Source organism: Budorcas taxicolor, chromosome 16, assembly GCF_023091745.1.
Source record: "Budorcas taxicolor isolate Tak-1 chromosome 16, Takin1.1, whole genome shotgun sequence".
NCBI classification, from domain to species: Eukaryota; Metazoa; Chordata; class Mammalia; order Artiodactyla; family Bovidae; genus Budorcas; species Budorcas taxicolor.
In genome coordinates this window covers 8,094,218-8,116,704 of record NC_068925.1, presented here as the reverse complement: position 1 = coordinate 8,116,704, position 22,487 = coordinate 8,094,218, and the positions used below count along the sequence as shown (strand labels likewise).

The 22,487-nt window shown below is 37.8% G+C and overlaps 1 protein-coding gene across 1 annotated transcript in view; it reads right to left on the bottom strand.

Annotated features, from left to right (window-relative positions):
- KCNT2 (potassium sodium-activated channel subfamily T member 2) overlaps positions 1-22,487 on the bottom strand; it is a 436,616-nt gene that overhangs the window by 300,302 nt on the left and 113,827 nt on the right. The window contains exons 2-3 of the mRNA XM_052653896.1: positions 7,572-7,651; positions 5,403-5,502 (exon numbers count right to left, since the gene is read on the bottom strand). Of these exons, the coding sequence (XP_052509856.1) occupies positions 5,403-5,502; positions 7,572-7,651 (180 nt within the window). The remainder of the gene's footprint in view (positions 1-5,402; positions 5,503-7,571; positions 7,652-22,487) is intronic.

The following is a 22,487-nucleotide window of genomic DNA, read 5'->3' as shown; positions in this document are numbered from 1 at the left end:
CTCCTTCTCCTTGCTAGCACCACTTCCCCCCATCCTGGGGCCCCACTGAGCCCTGCTGGTGCAGGCAGTTCATACAGCAGATGCCCCTTGGGTACCCAGCTCTGGTGGCCTGCACTTCTGCACCCAGGAGACTGAAACAAAGGGAGTGACAGTTTGGGCAGGCTACCACCCCCACAACATGACACAGCAGACTGCAACACATCTCCAGCTTGCCACTAAAAAAGGCTTATATTCCTGTGCTGGAGTCTCAGTGTGAGGGAAGCTTCAGGCCTTCCACATATCGAGAGGTTACAGAGGAGTTCTGGGGAGTGAAGGCCAGGGGAGTGAATGTTATCGTTGCACTCTCTCAGGCCTTGCTACAGCTCACCAGGGTCTCACAGAGAGGAGCACACACACTCATCTGGAGCCCTGACTTATGGAACTGTCACATCCAAACCACCTGTCTGAAGGCCAGCAAAGACAGTGGTCCCACAGGACTTTAAAGCTGCTCCCCAAGGGTCTGGCTTTCACTTAGCCAAAACTAGGGGCTGACTGAGACCTCTACCTTTGAACACAACAGGGCTTAGTACAACCTCAAAATCTGGAACTTATCAAGAATAAATCAGGATGTTTAAACAATCACAAAGATTTGAGAGATAACCAAAAGCTAGGGCAGGGCTGAACAGTAAGGTTCACGGCTTACACAAGGACACTCCTTCAAGCCTGGGAGAGGTTCCCCATTTTGTCTAATATAAAGAAACACAGAGAGAAAAGCAAAATGAGGAAACTGAGGAATAGTTTCCAAAAGAAAGAACAAGATTGAATTTTTAAAAATCCTTAAAGAAATGGGGATAAGTAATTTACCTGATAAAGAGTTCAAAATAATGCCCATGAATATGGTCACCAAATTGAGAGAAAACATGAATACAGTGAGAAGTTCAAAAAGGAGATGGAAAATGTCAGAAAGCACCAAAATGAAAGTTACAGGGCTAAAGAATTCAATAACTGAACTGGAAAATGTAACAAAGGGCTTCAGCTGAAGACTAGATCAAGCAGAAGAAGAAGAAAAAAAGCAAACTTATAGACAAGATAGCGGAATTCTTTCAGTAAGAGCAGCTAAAAAAAAAAGACAAAGAGTGAAGATAGCTTAAGGGATTTATGGGACACCATCCAAAAGACCAATATACACATGATAGGGATGACAAAAAAGGCAGAGAGAGAGAAAAGGGACAGAAAGTTTATACAAAGCAATAATGACTGAAAATATTCCTAACCTACAGAAGAAAATAGACATCTAGGTCCAGGAAGACTAGAGAGTTACAAATGAGATAAACACAGAGAGAGAGACACGTTATAATAAAAATGTCGGAAATTAAAGAGAATATTAAAAGCAAGAGAGGAAAAAAAAACAAAACACCTTCTTACATACAAAGGAAGTTCCATACGTCTATCAGCTGATTTTCAAGAAGAAACTTTGCAGGCTGAGAGGGAGAGGCATGACAGATTCAAATTGCTGAAAAGAAAAATCTTACAACCAAGAACACTCTACTTGGCAAAGTTATCACTTAGAATTGAAGGGAGATAAAGAAGTTTCGAGACAAGCAAAAACCAAAGGATTTTATCAGCTCTAAACCCCATTTAAAGAAATGCTAAAGGGACTTCTTTAAGCTGAAAAGGCACTATCTAGTAACAAGAAAACATAAGATGGTAAAAAAAAAAATCTCACAGGTAAAGGTAAATAACAATAAAACTAGTGGACTGACTATTTATTAAACTACTACTAAGGTTAAAAGAAAAAAGTAGTAAAACTAACGATAATAATTAGTTGTGAGATACGCAGGCTTCCCAGGTAGCACTAGTGGTAAAGGAGCCCCTGCATCAACGCAGGAGATGTAAGAGACACGGATTTGATCCCTGGGTTAGGAAGATCCCTAGAGGAGGGCATAGTAACTCACTCTGGAGTTTTTGCCTGGAGAATCCCTTGGACAGAGGAGCCTGGCCAGCTACAGTCGTTAGAGTTGCAAAAAGTCAGACAGCACTGAAGCAACTTAGTATGCATACATCATGATCAAATGGGCTTTATTCCTGGGATTTATTTATGCCAAGATGGTTCAACATCTCATTAATACTAAGCACTTTAACCAAATAGGTAAAAAATTATATAATGAACTCAACAGATACAGAAAAGACATTGTCGAATTTTGATTCAACATCCGTACTTCAGTCATGTCCAGCACTTTGAGATTCTATGGACTAAAGCCCGCCACACTCCTCTGTCCATGGAATTCTCCAGGCAAGAATACTGGAGTGAGTGTGCCATGCCCTTTTCCAGGGGATCTTCCAGACCCAGGGATCGAACCCAGGTCTCTCACGTCTCCAGCATTGGCAGGTAGGTTCTTTACCACTAGTGCCACCTGGGAAGCCCATTAACATAGTGACCCTGTTCATTTGTGAAAATACAGCCCAATGAGTATCTTGGGCTCACTTGAATCTGGTCAGCAACTTCTCGTCCTTTAGAGGTGTGATTAGGGAGGAGTTAGGTGGGGAAGAACAGGGCTTTCTAAATACTGTGTAGTGCCACAAAAATGTGTGTGTTATGTTTTGGTTTTATAACAATTTCTAAACTCTTATCAAAACAGGTATAGAGGGAATGGACCTCAACATATTAAAGGTCATACATATGACAAACCCACAATTAACATCATACTTAATGAAAAGTTAAAAGCTTTCCCGCTGAGATCAGGAACAAGACAAGATGCCTACTCTTGTCACTTTTATCAACAGAGTGCTGTAAGTTCTCACCACAGCAATTAAGCAAGAAAAAGAAATACAGTCATCCAGATTGGAAAAAAAAAAAAAGTATAACTGAAATTATTTGTAGATTACATGAGACTGCCTATAGAAAACCCTAAGAACTTCACCAAAAAACTGTTAGAACCAATAGATAAATTCAGCAAAGTTGCAGGATATGAAATCAACATACATTTAGCCCTCCTTATCCATGAGGTCTACATCTGCAGATTCAATCAGCCATGGATCAAAAGTATTTGAAAAAAAAATTCCAGAAATTTCCAAAAACCAAAACTTGAATTTTCCCCATGCTAGCAGCTATTTACTATCATTTACACTAGATTTGTATTATAAGCAATTTAGAGATGACATAGAGTATATGAAAGGATGTTCATGGGTTATATGCAAATATTATGCCGTTTCACGTAAGTGACTTGCGCATCTGCGGATTTTGGTATCGTGCTTGGGTCCTGGAACCAACTCTCTGTGGATACGTAGAATGACTGCACAGAAATCTGTGCATGTCTATAAATTATAATGGAAGATCAGAAAGAGAAATTAATAAAGCAACCTCATTTACAATTGCATCAGAAAGAATGAAATTCTTCGAAGCAAATTTAGTCAAGGAGGTGAAAGGACCTGTATGCTGAAAACTATGACACTGATAAATTATTCAATAAATAAGACACAAAGAAATAGAAAGATATCCTGTGCCCATGGATTGGAAGAATTAGTATTGTTATAATGTCCATACTATCCGAAGCAATCTACAGATTCACTGTAATCTCTATCAAAATTCCAATGACATTTTTACAATACTAAAACAAACAATTTAAAGACTTCTATGGAACCACAAAAAACTCTAAATAGCCAAGCACCTTGAGAAAGAAGAACAAGCCTAGAGGAATCATGCTCCCTGATTTCAAACAATACTTAAAGCTATAGCAACAAAAATGGCATGTTATTGACATTAAAAACGTACATAGAGCAATGAAACGGAATAAAGAGCCCAACAATAAATACATATATGGTCAAGTAATATATGACAAAGGAGCTATGAATATACAATGAGGAAAAGACAGTCTCTTCAATATATTGAGCTGGGAAAATAGAACACAAATAAAAAAATGAAACTAGACCACTATCTTTGTTGTTCTTGCTCTGTCCAACTCTTTGTGAACCCCCTGGACCGTGGCCCCACCAGGCTTCTCTGTCCATGGGGTTCTCCCGGCAAGAATACTGGAGTGGGTTGCCATTTTTTTTCTCCAGAGGATCTTCCTGATCAAGGGATTGAACCCATGTTTCCTGCACTGGCAGATGCATTGTTTACCACTGAGCCACCTGGGAAGCAGAGCAACAACAAAGACCACGGTCTTACACAATATATAAATATTAACCCAAAATGGATGAAAGACTTGAATGTAAGGTGTGAAACCAAACCATAAGATTCCTAGAAGAAAACAGGTGGTAAGTCCTTTCATATAGGCCTTGGTGATGATTTTTTGAATTTGATGTCAAAAGCAAAGGCAATTAAGGCAAACAAAAAAAACAAAAAAACACCAAGTGGGACTATTTCAAACTGAAACGCTACTGCACAGGAAAGCATACCATCAATAAAATGAAAAAGCAACCTAGAATGGGAAAATATTTTCAAATTGTATATCTGAAAATGAGTTAATACTCAAAATATTAAAGAACTCATTCAACTCAATAGTAAAACAAACAAAAAAAGAATAAAAATTGTCACAGAACCCAGATAGACACGTTTTCAAATATGATATGCAGATGTCCAACAGATATATGAAAAGGTTCTCAACATTGCTAGGGAAATCCAAGTATTAGGGAAATACAGCTTGAAATCACAATGAGAAATCACCTCATACCTGTTAGAATGATCATAATAATAAAAAAAAAGGATTGAAAGTTTTAGAGAAAAGGGAATCCTCTTATATGATTTGTGAGAATGTAAATTGGTGAAGTCACTATGGAAAAGAGTTTGGTGGCTCCTCAAAAAAAAAACAACTGTAAATAAAACTACCATATAACCCAACTGTTCTACTTTTGAGTATTTATACCCCCATCCCCAAACTCAAAAACTCTAATTCAAAAAGATATACACACCCTTATGTTCAATGCAGTAGTGTTTACAATAGCTAAGATATGGAAACAACTCAAGTGTTTATTGATGAATGTAGGAAAAAGGAAGATGCACACACACACACACACACACACACAGTGGAAGATCATTCAGCCGTAAAAAGAAGGGAAGCTTGACATTGGTGACAACATGGTAGGACCCAGAGAGCACTATGTTGAATAAAATAAGTCAGAGAAAAGACAGATACCATATGATTTCACTTGCATGTAAACAGAAAAAAAAAGCTAATGAATCAAAACTCATAGACTGCTGGTTGTCAGAGGGAAAGGGTGAGGATGGGCACAAAATGGGTAAAGGAGATGGATTATATGGTGATGTATGGTAACTAGACTTATTGTGATGTATACAAAGATTGAACCATTACGTTGTATACCGAAAACAAACATAATGTTATTACCAGTTTTACCTCAAAACTTATAATACAACTTAAACTAATCAAAATCATATTGCAGAAAATCAGACAAAGACACCTTACCATTCATTTCCTTGTGAAGGGTTTTCTAGTAGCACTCGGATTATGTATAATAAGCAGCTTAATAATTTCAGAGAAAAATTGAACAGACGTATTCTTAGACCTTTAAACAAACAACAGAAATTGGATTTTCATTTAAACTCAGTTCACAGATAACTAAAAAGAATTGTCAAAGATATCAATATTAAGTACAGCACTTAAATTATGTTTAGAAACTACACTACCATAATTGTATACCCACTCTGAAGTTTTAAGTGCCTGAAATTGAAACAAAAAATGAGAATGACAGCTTGTATGAACCACAATAGTGGATATTATACACTAAGTAATTCAACTTTTAAGCATTCAAAGCCATAAAAATCATATCCAACCAAGATTGGCTGAGGTATGCTTAAAAGTTTAACCATTTTATAGATCTATAAATTTGGGAATAAATTTTAATTAGCCAGAAAATCTAAGTTATAAACATTGTATCTTCTGAGCACCTTGCAGATTTGATTATACAGAAAATATAATCATATATAATTATGTATTATACATTTAGATAGTAATTATAGAATTACCAAGAAATCCTAATAGCATATAATGGGAAATATATACACTCACACCGCCATTTTTGAGATTCAACTAACTTTTCATTATAGGTTTAAATACTGATGAAATCTTAAAAAATTTTTTTGTGGGAAATAACACAGCCATGGACGTATCTTTGTACATGGCTGTGATAGTTGATGTTGGAGAGGACTAATTAACATTAAGCAAAGTGTGCTTAAAATCTGATTAATAGAAGCATTACCTTTCCTGCAATTATCAGGTGGTACCAGATTTACACATTATGAATAAAATTCTGAGAAAGGTCTTCCAATAATTGTTTCTTAATAAAATCTACAAATGAAATGCCATTTTGTTTTTACTCTGCTGTAGGTGAGTGTACTTAAGGTAATACTTAACAGTAAAAGGTTAATGCTTATTAATTGCATAATTTTTCCTTGGTTTTCCTATTAAAATGCTAGGTACATACAGGTTAGTTTCTTAATAAAGTCTTTTAAACTGTTAATGAAATTGCCCTGGTTTTATAGAACTGGTCTCCTTAAATGATAGTTTAGTCAAGGCTGGGTATTCTTTCTGGCCTGGAGAGACAGAATTTTTAGTACTAAAATAAAGGAAACCTTCTATGCAAATAATGTGGACTCTTCAAGTAATATCTATTGGTGCAACCTCTAACCAATCAGATTAGAGAAGCACTTAACCTAACCCTGAACTAACCAGCCATTAAGATTCTGTAATTTGTGTGCCTTACAGATTGAAATACTTCCTGTGGTCAGTATTTAGGCAACTTCTCATAACTCAAGTTTTTCTCTATGAACCCACAGAAGCACATTAAACCACCCAAGAGGATTCAGAGGTCAAAACTGTGAAATAGTAGAGTCTACATCAAACTATTTCCATTGCTTATTGACATCGTAAGCAATAATCACATGAAAAAAACATTGCATACTGGTTCACTATATATAACTTTTCAAAAATACATGGTATTGTGGAGAGGTAAGAAGGATGACTGACACTTCAACCCCAAACAGGCTTAGGAGGTCAGTGACTATGCCAATTTCATGCCCTCTTGAAGTTCCAAAGTTTCCCAAATATATTTTATGGCAAGAATTCCTGGGATGTTATACGCTGAGCTTGGCTCTGCACTTCATGATTTTAAACCTCCAGGAGAAGTTGTTGTACATTTCAGGACATCCTACATGCTTCTTGCTATTAGATGTGATAGGTAAACTCACCCCTACTAAACACTAAATCAGAAAATTATTCCCCATTACGGTCACCTGGAATCACCAGAGTCTCCTCAAAACAAGCTTTAGGTGTCTCTCACAGTGAAAATATGGAGAACCCTCATTTAAATGACTTTCCTCAGTATTTCTATCAATCCAAATGGTCCACTCAGAAGTCTACTAAATGATACCAGACTTGAAGTTGTAAAGGTGTCAAGATACTTTGACATCACCAGAGGCAACATCTACTGCTTTTTAAACATTAATGCCTGACAGAGATTATCAAGTTTACTCTTGTATATAAAAGATATTTTGAAAAAAGACTGTATAGCTGTATTTTTTATTACAGTGAACATATATACAAAATATAGACAGGGAAATAAAATGAAAGACTTACTTGATCTCTGGTTTTTGATAAAAAATAACTTTAGTCTCTCTTTAAATGTGTTTTCATTCATATAAAATTCAACTTGCACCCTGCAAACAAACAAACAAACAAAAAAAACACAATTAAGCTAAACAGTAAGATATATGAAAATAAAAACAAATTATGTGATGTAATACATTATATAATTTGAGCGAATCCCCACCATAGAAAATGAGAAGTGAGTTAAAACACTGATTTTTTGGAGAGTACCAGTTATGTTCTAATTTTAAAGATATACTCAGTTTAACTATCATATGCAGTTAATTTCAGTTGTCTGTATTACTAGATAAATGAGTGGTATGTATGATTCAGGGCTTTCCTGGTAGGTCAAAACAGCAATAATGCAAAAGTCTTTCATATATGTTTGAGGAATAATTTTTCATCAGTGTAGTCCCAATTTTTTCCCTGTCGTAGGAATCAACTGGATGCTTACAAAAGTGAAGATGAACTAACCACCCCAGATTTACTGAATCTTAAGGGCCTGGGCTTGGAAATAGAATTTTAGCAAGGCTTCTCTTTACCTTGAGCCTATTTTGGGACATGACATATGGGACACTTTACTTTCTTATTTATTTATCTGTCTCATATTAAATATTGCTTGATCAACAAAGGAGTGGTACTGGCAAGTGGAACATTAAAGTCACCAGAGGTAAGTTACCAACCAGACAGATCATTTAAGGGACTGAATATTCTACCTTTAATCACTATAAACTGGTATCAACACTCTAAAACATAGTAGCATTCTAATAAATGCTTTTGCTTTCTCCCTGAATTCTAGCAACTCCTCTCAAATGACAGTGTAACAATAAAATTTTCAAAATACTGAGTAAAAAGCAACTGTGTTCAAACTTGGTGAATTCCGAATAATCATCATCTGAAATTTTCTCAAATAATCTTAAATACATTTACTATAAGTTAAGATTTCAAGAACAGTTAGAAAACATTTTAATGCTCACAAACACAAAAAACTTTTCCTGAAGAACTATGGATGGAGGTTCATGACATAGTACAGGAGGCAGGGATCAAGACCATCCCCAAGGAAAAGAAATGCAAAAAGGCAAACTGGTTGTCTGAGGATGCCTTACAAATAGCTGTGAATAAAAGAGAAGCCAAAGCCAAAGGAGAAAAGGAAAGATATACCCATCTGAATGCAGAGTTCCAAAGAATAGCAAGGAGAGCTAAAGAAGCCTTCCTCAGCTATCAATGCAAAGAAATAGAGGAAAACAATTAAATCGGAAAGACAAGAGATCGCTTCAAGAAAATTAGAGATACCAACGGAACATTTTATGCAGAGATAGGATCGATAAAGGACAGAAATGGTGTGGAGTTAACAGAAACAGAAGATATTAAGAAGAGGTGGCAAGAATACACAGAAGAGCTGTACAAAAAAGATCTTCACAACCAAGATAACCACGATGGTGTGATCACTCACCTAGAGCCAGACATCTTGGAAGGTGAAGTCAGGTGGGCTTTAAGAAGCATCACTGTGAATAAAGCTAGTGGAGATGATGGAATTCTAGTTGAGCTATTTCAAGTCCTGAAAGATGATGCTGTGAAAGTGCTGCATTCAATATGTGAGCAAATTTGGAAAACTCAGCAATGGCCACAGGATTAGAAAAGGTCAGTTTTCATTCCAATTCTAAAGAAAGGCAATACCAAAGAATGCCCAAACTACCACACAATTGCAGTCATCGCACATGCTAATAAAGTAATGCTCAAAATTCTTCAAGCCAGTCTTCAACAGTACGTGAACCATGAACTTCCAGATGTTCAAGTTGGATTTAGAAAAGGCAGAGGAACCAGAGATCAAATTGCCAACATCCGTTGGATCATCAAAAAAGCAACAGAGTTCCAGAAAAAAGTCTACTTCTGCTTTATTGACTATGTCAAACCCCTTGACTGTGTGGACCACTACAAACTCTGGAAAATTCTGAAAGAGATGGGAATATCAGACCACCTGAGCTGCCTCTTGAGAAATCTGTATGCAGCTCAGGAAGCAACAGTTGGAACTGGACATGGAACAACAGACTGGTTCCACATAGCAAAAGGAGTACCTCAAGACTGTGTATTGTCATCCTGCTTATTTAACTTATATGCAGAGAACACCTTAAGAAAGGCTGGGCTGGATGAAGCACAAGCTGGAATTAAGATTGCCAGGAGAAATATCAATAACCTCAGATATAAAGATGACACCACCCTTTGGCAGAAAGTGAAGAAGAACTAAAAAGCCTCTTGACGAAAGTGAAAGAAGAAAGTGAAAAAGTTGGCTTAAAACTCAACATTCAGAAAACAAAGATTATGCCATCTGGTCCCATCACGTCATGGCAAATAGATGGGGAAACAATGGAAACAGTGACAGACTTTATTTGGGGGGGGGCCTCCAAAATCACCACAGGTGGTGACTGCAACCAGGAAATTAAAAGTCGCTCGCTCCTTGGAAGAAAAGTTATAACCAACCTAGACAGCATATTAAAAAGCAGAGCCATTGCTTTGCCAACAAAAGTCAGTCTATTCAAGGCTATGGATTTTTCAGTAGTCATGTATGGATGTGAGAGCTGGCCTATAATGAAATATGAACACCGAAGAATTGATGCTTTGAGGTGTGGTGTTGGAGAAAACTCTTGCGAGTCCCTTGAACTGCAAAGAGATCCAACCAGTCCATCCTAAAGGAAATCAGTCCTGAATATTCATTGCAAGGACTGATGCTGAAGCTGAAACTCCAATATTTTGGTCAACTGATATAAAGAACTGACTCATTAGAAAAGACCCTAATGCTGGGAATGATTCAAGATGGGAGGAGAAGGGGACGACAGAGGATGAGAAGGTTAGACGGCATCACCAACTCGATGGACATGAGTTTGAGTAAACTCCAGGAGTTGGTGATGGACAACGAGGCCTGGCATGGTGCAGTCTATGGGGTCGCAAAGAGTTGGACACAACTGAGTGACTGAACTGAACTAAATATCACAAAATTTTGTTAATGTAATCTATATAAAGTAGATAGTTTTGGGGTTGGCTTTTTGTTTGCATTTTGTTTCGTAGGGATACTCGAGAGATAAAAACTGGAGAGAAAATAATTGACATAGGAAGATGTTCATGTCCTAGAGAAATATTTCACTCCTAAATTCTAAGGTGCATATTAAAAAAGATCTGTGAATATTTTAAAAGCAATCTCTTATGCAGTAAAAACAAAGGGCTTTTGTTATCAATTGCTAACCAAGGTTTATCAGTTATACATTCTAAAAACTTGAATTACTCTTTATCTCTTTTCCCTAAAGACAATGTTATCACCCATCAATATTTTCTTTCTTTTGTATTCTTTTGTGATTTCTGTTTTTTGTTTTTTCACTTTATGTGTAAAATGACAAAAATGAAGATTCTTTTTCTTGTTAATTTCTCTAGAAACAAGCCATGGATATTGCAGTAATATCTTCTAGCAGAACATCTCTACATGCATGCTTGTGCCCATGCACACACCTGCACATATATGGAAACCTTCACACTCACAAATGCTACGAAATACATGCACACACATAGAGACCCACAACTCCACTGGCATCTTGGAAAGCCATCACTGGACCTGCTTCCCTTATTGATCAAGTGAAAGAAAGTTCATTTTAATAAAGTGACTGTGACACTGATATTAAGCTACATTAATTCAAATTTGCTATGGATACAAAAGCAAATTTGAGAAGGACATATGGCTATTATACAAGTAATAAAACAAAAGCCGTGTAGATTTGCTCCTTAGAATTATCAAGCTTATAATAGTATCCGCGCATTATTCAGATAATACCTGGAGTGCAGTACCGGGTATACAGCAGAGGAGCATATTTTAACTAAAATGAGATCGTCTAAATCCTTAAGCAAACAATGAGTATCTGGAAAGCATTTCATATAAGGACAAGTTTAAGTAACTGGAAATGTTTAACCTTACTCAACGGCTGTCAATAAACACTGAAATGACCATCATTATTAAAATGAGATGATTCATAATGTGATGTATAGGATTAGTTATAGAAAATATGAGAATTATGAATGATATTACCCAGTTCTGAAACTATAAAGTTGAGCATTCTCCAATACATATAAATGTGCCAAAGACTAAGTAACAGCTTGCAAGCGACTGGATTTTTTCCTGAAGTGAAAATGATTTTGCATGGTGTAAGGTCTCTCATTAAATAACTTTCAAATTCCATTCTCATTATAATATCATGTGAAGCAACAGAGTTAATTAATCTAGTGATCTGAGTCAACATCACTGAGGAACATGGATGATTTTAAAACATACATTCATACAAACACTTTTCAAAGTTAAAATGAAAAAAACAAACAAAAAATTAGCAAAACACTTTTTGAACCCTGTCTTCCATCAGATACAAAAAAATGTCATTTAGATTTATTATTTATAATATAGAAGGGAGACTTATTTGATTCATGACAACTGTACAGGAATCCAGGCAGCTTCAGTTCAGCTCAGTTCAGTTGCTCAGTCGTGTCCGACTGCGACCCCACGAATCGCAGCACGCCAGGCCTCCCTGTCTATCACCAACTCCCGGAGTTCACTCAGACTCACGTCCATCGAGTCCGTGATGCCATCCAGCCATCTCATCCTCTATCATCCCCTTCTCCTGCACCCAATCCCTCCCAGCATCAGAGTCTTTTCCAATGAGTCAACTCTTCGCATGAGGTGGCCAAAGTACTGGAGTTTCAGCTTTAGCATCATTCCTTCCAAAGAAATCCCAGCGCTGATCTCCTTCAGAATGTTCTGGTTGGATCTCTGTTCAGTCCAAGGGAGTCTTCTCCAACACCACTGTTCAAAAGCATCAATTCTTCAGCGCTCAGCTTTCTTCACAGTCCAACTCTCACATCCATACATGACCACAGGAAAAACCATAGCCTTGACTAGACGGACCTTTGTTGGCAAAGTAATGTCTCTGCTTTGATTCAATATGCTGTCTAGGTTGGTCATAACTTTTCTTCCAAGGAGTAAGCGTCTTTTAATTTCATGGCTGCAGTCACCATCTGCAGTGATTTGGAGCCCCCCAAAATAAAGTCTGACACTGTTTCCAATGTTTCCCCATCTATTTCCCATGAAGTGATGGGACCAGATGCCATGATCTTCGTTTTCTGAATGTTGAGCTTTAAGCCAACTTTTTCACTCTCCTCTCTCACTTTCATCAAGAGGTTTTTTAGTTCCTCTTCACTTTCTGCCGTGAGAGTGATGTCATCTGCATATCTGAGGTTATTGATATTTCTGCCGGCAATCTTGATTTTAGCTTGTGCTTCTTCCAGCCCAGCGTTTCTCATGATGTACTCTGCATAGAAGTTAAATAAGCAGGGTGACAATATACAGCCTTGATGTACTCCTTTTCTTATTTGGAACCAGTCTGTCGTTCCATGTCCAGTTCTAACTGTTGCTTCCTGACCTATTATAGTGTATATTTTGGGAATTATCCAGCACCAGATATTTCTCTAGTACTCAGGGAATTGGGTGAGACAGAATTTAGTTTTTATCTTTCCTATTTTTTTTTTCATGATTTTAGCTGATTTTAAATATCCTCTTAGTAGTTTCGTTTCCAGATTTAAATGTGCTTTTACTTATTTCCTCCCTCTTTTCTTCTTTCCTTTCCTCACTCCCTTCCTCTTTTTTCCCTTTCTTCCTTCTTCTCTTCCTTCTTTTCTCTTTGTTTATGCATTCCTTCCTCCCATCTAACTTCATCTGAACTGACCTCTATCCAGTAATTTTAGCGTATTCGAAAACCATACAGTTTTGAACAATACACTAGAGCAAATCTGCCCTCATTACTCCTTATAATGTCATTTTTCACATTTTTATACTCAAAATTTAAGATCATTTTGTCTCATTTATACCAATATAGCAGTGGATATGTGATTGTAGTTAATAAAAATAAAGTAGAATTGCAATCATTACTAGGCCATATCTATTCCTACTGACATACATTACCATTGGTTAATAATATGCTGGTTGTTGCTTTATTTGGGCAGATCCTATAATTTTGTTTACTATTCTAAAACTGTGCTGTTCTGACCTTAACTTTTTTTAATATTGTAATTGACAACCATGTTGAACTCTCTTATAGGTAGTGATATTTTTCATATCACTTATTTTTTGTTTTCTAGGCAGACAATCATGTCGTCTGAAAATTTCCAATATCTGTATTCCCTTTTCATTGTTTTTGTCTTATTACATCGACAAGAACTTTTTGATGAAAACAACAATCAAATAACCATTGTATGTTTTCCTAGAAGGCATCTAGTGCTTTAGAAGTAATTACATTATTGACAATGAAATTGCAATGAATACTCATATTTTACTAAAAATCATAACAGGAATGAATGAATGCTGATTCTTAAAAAAAAAATCTTGAATCTATCAGTTGATGGTGTATTTTTGTTTTTTCTTGATTTATTGACTTGGTAAATTATTTTAGTTGTTTTTATATTGTCATGTGCTTAGTCGCTCAATCATGTTCAACTCTTTGTGACCCATTGGACTGTAGACTGCCAGGCTCCTCTGTCCATGGGATTCTCCAGCCAAGAATACTACAGTGGGTTGCCGTGCCCTCCGACAGGGGATCTTCCCAACCCAGAGATCAAACTCAGGTCTCTCACATTGCAGGCAGATTCTTTACCACCCGAGTCATTAAGAAAGCCCAATTTTTAGGTATTTTTATATTAGGCAACTTTTTTTTTCAGTCGTGGAATATTGTTTCTGTAATAGTGAACTATTTATGTAATTTACTGCTGGATTCATTTTCTTTTATTTTAGAAGCTTTTATTCTATGTTCATAACTAAGATTCACGTGCTATTATCTTTATATTATTCTTCAAATATAAACTGAAAATCTCCCAGATGTTTTACTTTCTAGAACAATTCTTAGTATTGTAGGGTTGTTTTTTTTTTCATAACCATCATCAATTTGCCTTAACAATATCAAAGACGTAATAGTGATTTCAATTTTTTTTCCCATTTTCTGTTGCTTACTTGAATTTAGCATAAAAATTTTGCAATATTGTCTTGAAAAGCAATTTTCCTATTTCAGTCTTAAAATTCCTCTTAACTAACTTTAAAATAGAAAAAAATAATGGTGACCCAGGTTGTTAATGCACCAATCTTTCAGGAACACTTCCTTCCTTCCTTTCTTTCTTTCTTTTTTTTTTTTTTGGACTCTGTTTAGGATGCCAAAGTTTTGTGGATATTCTCTTTGGGAACTCATCACAGATCATTACCAAAGGAAAATTCTTCTTCTGTGTCTCCTTGGTGCTGTTCCCTTCCTGCTTTCCTCTGATACTGTCCATGTATCCGTTTTACAATTACTGCACTCATTTCAAACAAGGGAGTGTTGATCTGGACTTCCTGGTCTAACCGCTGTCATTCTCTCCCAATCACTCTTCACGATGGTGAGGGTAGCACTTCTCAGCAATATGACATAAGTCCACTAGATTGTAAACTCTATGAGGGTGGGGACCATACTGCATTTTGTTCATGCTTATGTCTTAAATATTTAAATTTCTGGACACCTACTAGGGACCTATTTTTATTCATTGCCTGAATGAAGAGGTAGTGTGGTCCCGAGTTCTTTCTTTGGTACAAACCTTAAGGACACCTACTGCTAGTCCAGTGGAAGAAATAAAGGCATCTTACTTTTCTTCCTTACGTTATAACTACTTAAGGATAAAACACTTGGGTTTGTAGTGGGCTGAATCCTTGAAATATCTTCCTTACTCCAACTTGGTTTGCCTTGTGATTAATGGTTATTCCATGAATTTTTTAAAATTAATTTGGATGTGCTTGTTTATTTGTACCATCTCCCCATGATTTAATAAACATTTAGAAAAAAATTCCACTACTGTTGATTTATTAATTTTTACAGTGTTGCTATGACTTGACTAAAGCAGCCATCACTTTTATTTTATTTTTAAAAAAGTTTAATTCAAGTAATTTTAGTAATTTGCCCAGATTTATAGCTAGTACTGAGACAGAATTGGGACACTAGTCTTTCAGTTACTACTTCTTGCTTCCTGCTTTCTCTTCAAGTTAATTTTTCATTATTAGGAGAGTTACAGGTTATCTGTGAAGTATTACAAAAGAGCACTGCAAATACCAGACCATCACAGGGATACTAAGAAGTGTTTGTTTAATTCTGCCCTTTGACTGTTGACTCTAAAGCAGGTTCTTATCCATTTTCAAATATTCACTCCTAACTTCTGGTAACTAAATTATTTAACAGAGCTACCAATTTTGAGTATGCCAAAGCCTTTGACTGTGTGGATAACAATAAACTGTGGAAAATTCTGAAAGAGATGGGAATATCAGACCACCTGAGCTGCCTCTTGAGAAATCTGTATGCAGCTCAGGAAGCAACAGTTAGAACTGCACGTGGAACAACAGACTGGCTCCAAACAGGAAAAGGAGTTCATCAAAGCTGTATATTGTCACTGTGCCTATTTAATTTATATGCAGAGTACATCATGAGAAACGCTGGGCTGGAAGAAGCACAAGCTGGAATCAAGATTGCAGGGAGAAATACCAATAACATCAAATATGCAGATGACACCACCCTTATGGTAGAAAGTGAAGAAGAACTAAAGAGCCTCTTGATGAAAGTGAAAGAGAACAGTGAAAAACTCTGCTTAAAGGTCAACAATCAGAAAACTAATATCATGGCATCGGGTCCATCATTTCATGGCAAATAGATGGGGAAACAGTGGAAACAGTGACAGACTTTATTTTAGGGGGCTCCAAAATCACTGCAGATGGTGACTGCGGCCATGAAATTAAAAGGCACTTACTCCTTGGCAGGAAAGTTATGACCAAACTAGACAGCATTTTAAAAAGCAGAGCCATTATTTTGCCATCAACTGTCTGTCTAGTCAAGGCTATGGTTTTTCCAGTAGTCATGTATGGATGTGAGAGTTGGACTATAAAGAAAGGTGAGCACTGAAGAATTCATGCTTTTGAACAGTGGTGTTGGAGAAGACTCTTAAGAGTCCCTTGGACTGCAAGAAAATCAGTCCTGGGTGTTCACTGGAAGGACGGATGTTGAAGCTGAAACTCCAATACTTTGGCCAGCTGATGGGAAGAACTGACTCATTTGAAAAGACCCTGATGCAGGGAAAGATTAAAGATGGGAGGAGAAGGGGACGACAGAGGATGAGATGGCTGGATGGCATCACCAACTCAATGGACATGAGCTTGAGTAAACTCTGGGAGTTGGTGATGGACAGGGAGGCATGGCATACTGCAGTCAATGGGGTTGCAAACAGTCAGACATGACGGAGCAAATGAACTGAACTGAACTGAACCATTCAAATGGAACCTTGTAAAAAAATAAATAAATGAGCCTACTATCACTTTTTCATCCCCACAGAATTAGTTTAGATTGTTCAAGCTCAAGTGCTGCAAAGGAGCTTCTACTTGGCTTCTAGTCTTTGCTATTTACACCAATAACCTCATTTTTAAAACTCTATGGAGTCTCTCTTAAGTCACTTGCTAACATCTTTCTGTCCATCTTATTCTTTTCATAATTATACATGGTTAACTTTCCCATCTCCATTAGTAACAGCTAATAAGGAGGCAACAGTTAGAACTGGACATGGAACAACAGACTGGTTCAAATTGGGAAAAGGAGTACGTCAAGCCTTTACATTGTCACTCTGCTTATTTAACTTCTACGCAGAGTACATCAGGGGAAATGCTGGGCTGGAAGAAGCACAAGCTGGAATCAAGATTGCTGAGAGAAATATCAATAACCTCAGATATGTAGATGACACCGCCCTTATGGCAGAAAGTGAAGAACTAAGGAGTCTCTTGATGAAAGTGAAAGAGGAGAGTGAAAAAGTTGGCTTAAAGCTCAACATTCAGAAAACGAAGATCATGGCATCCAGTCCCATCACTTCATGGCAAATAGATGGGGAAACAGTGGAAACCGTGGCTGACTTTATTTTTCTGGGTTCCAAAATGACTGTGGATGGTGATTGCAGCCATGAAATTAAAAGACGCTTACTCCTTAGCTTCCCTGGTGGCTCACATGGTAAAGCATCTGTCTACAATGCGGTAGACCCAGGTTTGATCCCTGGGTTGGGAAGATCTCCTGGAGAAGGAAATGGCAATCCACTCCAGGACTATTGCCTGGAAAATCCCATGGACAGAGGAGCCTGGTAGGCTACAGTCTATGGGGTCGCAAAGAGCCGGACACGACTGAGCGACTTCACTTCACTTATTCCTTAGAAGGTAAGTTATGACCAAATTAGACAGCATATTAAAAAGCAGAGACATTACTTTGTCAACAAAGGTCCGTCTAGTCAAGGCTATGGCTTTTCCAGTAGTCATGTATGGATGTGAGAGTTGCACTGTAAAGAAAGCTGAGTGCAGAGGAATTGATGCTTTTGAACTGTGGTGTTGGACAAGACTCTTGAGAGTCCTTTGGATTGTAGGAGATCCAATCAGTCCATCCTAAAGAGATCAGGCCTGGGTGTTCATTGGAAGGACTGATGTTGAAGCTGAAACTCTAATACTTTGGCCACCTGATGCAAAGAGCTGACTCATTTGAAAAGACCCTGATGTTGGGAAAGATTCAGGGCAGGAGGAGAAGGGGACAACAGAGGATGAGATGGTTAGATGGCATCACCGACTCAATGGACATGGGGTTGGGTAAACTCCGGGAGTTGGTAATGGACAGGGAGGCCTGGCGAGCCGTGGTTCATGGGGTTGCAAAGAGTCGGACACGACCGAGCGACTGAACTGAACTGATAAGGAGGCAGAGATTAATTCTGGAGACTTTCAATAGCATTCTCAGCACTGTAAAAATAAAGTTTTAAATTATGCCATTTTCAGAAAGTTAAATCATCTACTATATGCATATATATATGCATATATATACATGTACGTATATGTGTATTTAAATATATATGTATATACATAGTGATGTGTGTGTGTGTGTATATATATATATATATATATATATATATATATATATAGTGATGTGTGGGGAGAGAGCAAATTAGCCAAGATGGAGTGTTCAGGCTTCTTGCCCCACAGTTTGTAAATAATGACTATATAACAGCTGAGATCACTTACAGCAGTGTGCATACCTTCAGGAGGTACTGGCTAGGTCAGGAGCTACTTTGTGCTGTAGGGATACATGAGCTCCACCTAAAATGCAGCGGCACTGCTGCTGTGTCATCGGCCTGTGTCCACTGGGTCAGCCATGAGACCACAAAATGTAGTGTATCTACTGCAATGGCTGCTGGAGTAGCAGGAGAGGATACTGTTACGGCCACTGTGCCAGTCAGGAGAGAGGTGGTATTGTGTTAGGTTGTCCTACGGCTGCTGCTATGGCTGCCGCATCATCCAGGCAATAATAAGCGTGTCTTGCAGTTCTGCAATGCCTTGAGATTTCTTCCAGCCTCTTTGGGTAAGCTCATGCCTTGCCTACCCAGAGTTCAGCGAACAGTGTGCTCAGTGAGATACAGCAAGATAACTGGCACTGTGAGCAGGATCAGTGATACATGATTAGATAGATATATGTAATGTAATGAGGAAAGATTCTGGGGTGCTAACCACTCATCAGTTTTCTTTCATTCTGGGTAACATAACGCTGATGCCCCTCAATACTGCATTTATGCTTTTGTTATTCCTTGGTAATCACAGCTTGCCAGTAACTGGAAACACACAATCTTGTGGCTTCCAGGGGAAAACAAATTAGAAGTGAACCCAAGAGTACTTTTGTATTCAAGTTTTTCTTCAGTTTAAAAACTCACGTCCTGATGTGCAATGCTCATTTTCAAGACCTACTCTCTGTACTTCCCCATGGTGTTCAAAATAATTAAATTTAAGTAATCTCAATTTTTAAACCTAAGCATGGGAAGCAAAAGATAAACAAAGCTAGGAGAGGATTTAGCTTTGGGTATAAAGTTATGCTTCAGGGGTGGCACAGTGGTAAAGAATCTGCCTGGAATGCAGAAGACCTGGGTTTGATCCCTGGGTTGGAAAGATATCCTGGAGAAGGAAATGGCAACTCACTCCAGTATAACATGCATACATGTAAACATATATTATTAAAATATAAAGCTGCTATTCACAGAATGATTTAGAAGCTTATAGGTAGCACAACCCCACTACAAACCTAACAATCACCTAATCAAATCTCCCATCAACTACAATGTGTAAATTCTCTTTTCTTTTTCTGTATACTTATGAGAAGAGGAAAGAAGACACCATGTAATTTCTAACTCAGATTGGACTCTTGCATCGGTCATTTTAAAACCTTGAAGGAAACTATAATGATGCTCCCACAGCCCAGGATTGCTATGAATGGGTGGCATGATCAAGTAGCAAACCCCAGCTTGAGGAGAAATGTGTTTGTTTTGGGGGAGTGACTCATTGGATCTCAAATAGTCTGGTCATGTGCAACAGATGCTGGTTGTTAGTATGAAATTGGAAGCTATATGGAGACTTGCACATGCAGTGAAAGTAGCACCTTTTAGTCTTATTTCTTTGCACCAGTGACATTAGATTTCAGATCAGTCCTCCAAGCAGCCTCTTCCATTCTGCACCTCAAAGGAAAAAGTTCCAGGTCAGTAATAGACACAGTTCACTGAGGACATATATTTCTTTAGGATTTCTTTTATCACTTAATATTCTTCCTTAAGTAACATGAAAAGTGGAAGTGTTAGTTGTTCAGTCATGTCTGCCTCATTGTGACTCCATGGACTGTTGTCTGTCAGGTTCCTCTATCCATAGCGTTCTCCAGGCAAGAACACGAGTGGGTAACCATTTCTTTCTCCAGGGGATCTTCCTGACCCAGGGACTGAACTCAGGTCTCCTACATAGCAGGTAGATTCTTCACCATGTGACCCACCAGGGAAGTTGCACTTGAATACCATACATGACTTTTAATAGAAAAATCATAGGGGTTGAATACTATTAAAGACATGGCTGCACAACCTGGCAAAAGAGGGAGAAAACAGTCACAAATAGAATTTCCCTCAATAAATACTACAATAAACGACTGTGTTTTCTAGGGAAACTGACTTCATCCCCACAGTCATGTACTGGTATGTTCTTTTGTTTGTTCCATTTGTTTACTTTAGCATAATGGCTAAGAGGGATAAGAGCACAGACTTTGGGATCAAATGAATGCGTTTGACTACCAGATTTCCTAACTTTCATTCTCTACAAAATGCGGATATTACTTTCATTAACATGGTTGTTATAAAAGTTAGAGATACTTTCTATGTGAGACAAACAACTAGACAATAGCAAATAATTTTTTTTCTGAAATGTTGGCAGTTAAAAAGTTTTCTGAGAACAAATATTTATGGAAGGAAAACAAAAACTGTGGATTGCTGATGTCAATTTGATGTAGTTGATTCCTCCAAGATGACACCACCCTTATGGCAGAAAGTGAAGAAGAACTAAAGAGACTCTTGATGAACGTGAAAGAGGAGAGTGAAAAAGTTGGCTTAAAACTCAACATTCAGAAAACAAAGATCATGGTATCTGGTCCCATCACTTCATGGAAAATAGATGTGGAAACAGTGGCAGACTTTATTTCTCTGGGCTCCAAAATCACTGCAGATGGTGACTGCAGCCATGAAATAAAAAGACGCTTAGTCCTTGGAAGAAAAGTTATGACCAAACTAGTGAGTGAGTGAAGTCGCTCAGTCGTGTCCGACTCTTTGCGACCCCATGGACTGTAGCCTACCAAGCTCCTCTGTCCATGGGGTTTTCCAGGCAATAGTACTGGAGTACTGGATTGCCATTTCCTTCTCCAGGGGATCTTCCCGACCCAGGGATTGAAGCCGGGTCTCTGGCATTGTAGACAGATGCTTTACCGTCTGAGCCACCAGGGAAGTATGACTAAACTAGACAGCATATTAAAATCCAGAGACATTACTTTGCCAACAAAGGTCTGTCTAGTCAAAGCTATGGTTTTCCCAGTAGTCATGTATGGATGTGAGATTTGAATTACAAAGAAAGCTGAGCAGTGAAGAACTGATGCTTTTGAACTGTGGTATTGGAGAAGACTCTTGAGAGTCCCTTGGACTGCAAGAAGATCCAACCAGTCTATCCTAAAGGAAATCAGCCCTGAATATTCATTGGAAGGCCTGATGCTGAAGTTGAAACTCCAATACTTTGGCCATCTGATGCGATGAACAGACTCATCTGAAAAGACCCTGATGCTGGGAAAGATTGAAGGCAGGAAAAAGAAGGGAATGACAGAGGATGAGATGGTTAGATGACATCACTGACTTAATGGACATGAGTGTGAGTAAACTCCAGGAGTTGGCGATGGACATGGAGGCCTGGCATGCTGCAGTCCATGGGGTCACAAAGGGTCGGACACGACTGACCGACTGAACTGAACTGAAGATTCTGCCAAGAAGTATTTGCTTAGGAAAAATAAGGATATAAAGCAATAAATAACTTCACTGTTTTACTCCAGAAAATCTCTCCAGGTCAACTTACTGGGAACAATATACATCACTTATTTACAAGACTTTCATATTCTTATTACTCGTTCAAAACCCTCACTTTGTTGTTTCCGCCAGTTGAAAGGGACTTATCATGAATTTTGATCATTTGAAACCCCTTTCACCATAAAAGACCCTCTTGCACTTATTCCAAACTATAATAAAGGTATTACTTTTAACATTATCCTATGAAACATGGCTAATGTTTAATCCCTAGCTTCAAGGAGTTTAAATAAACTTAGTTTTGCTTTATCTACAAATGTCTGGTGACATTTCAATTATTTAAACACCTGCAGATTTATAACATAATTATGTTTACTCAAACATAGAGAATGTGGGTCTAGACCATTATTGTTAACAACTGTATGGTGTTCTTCTATGGTT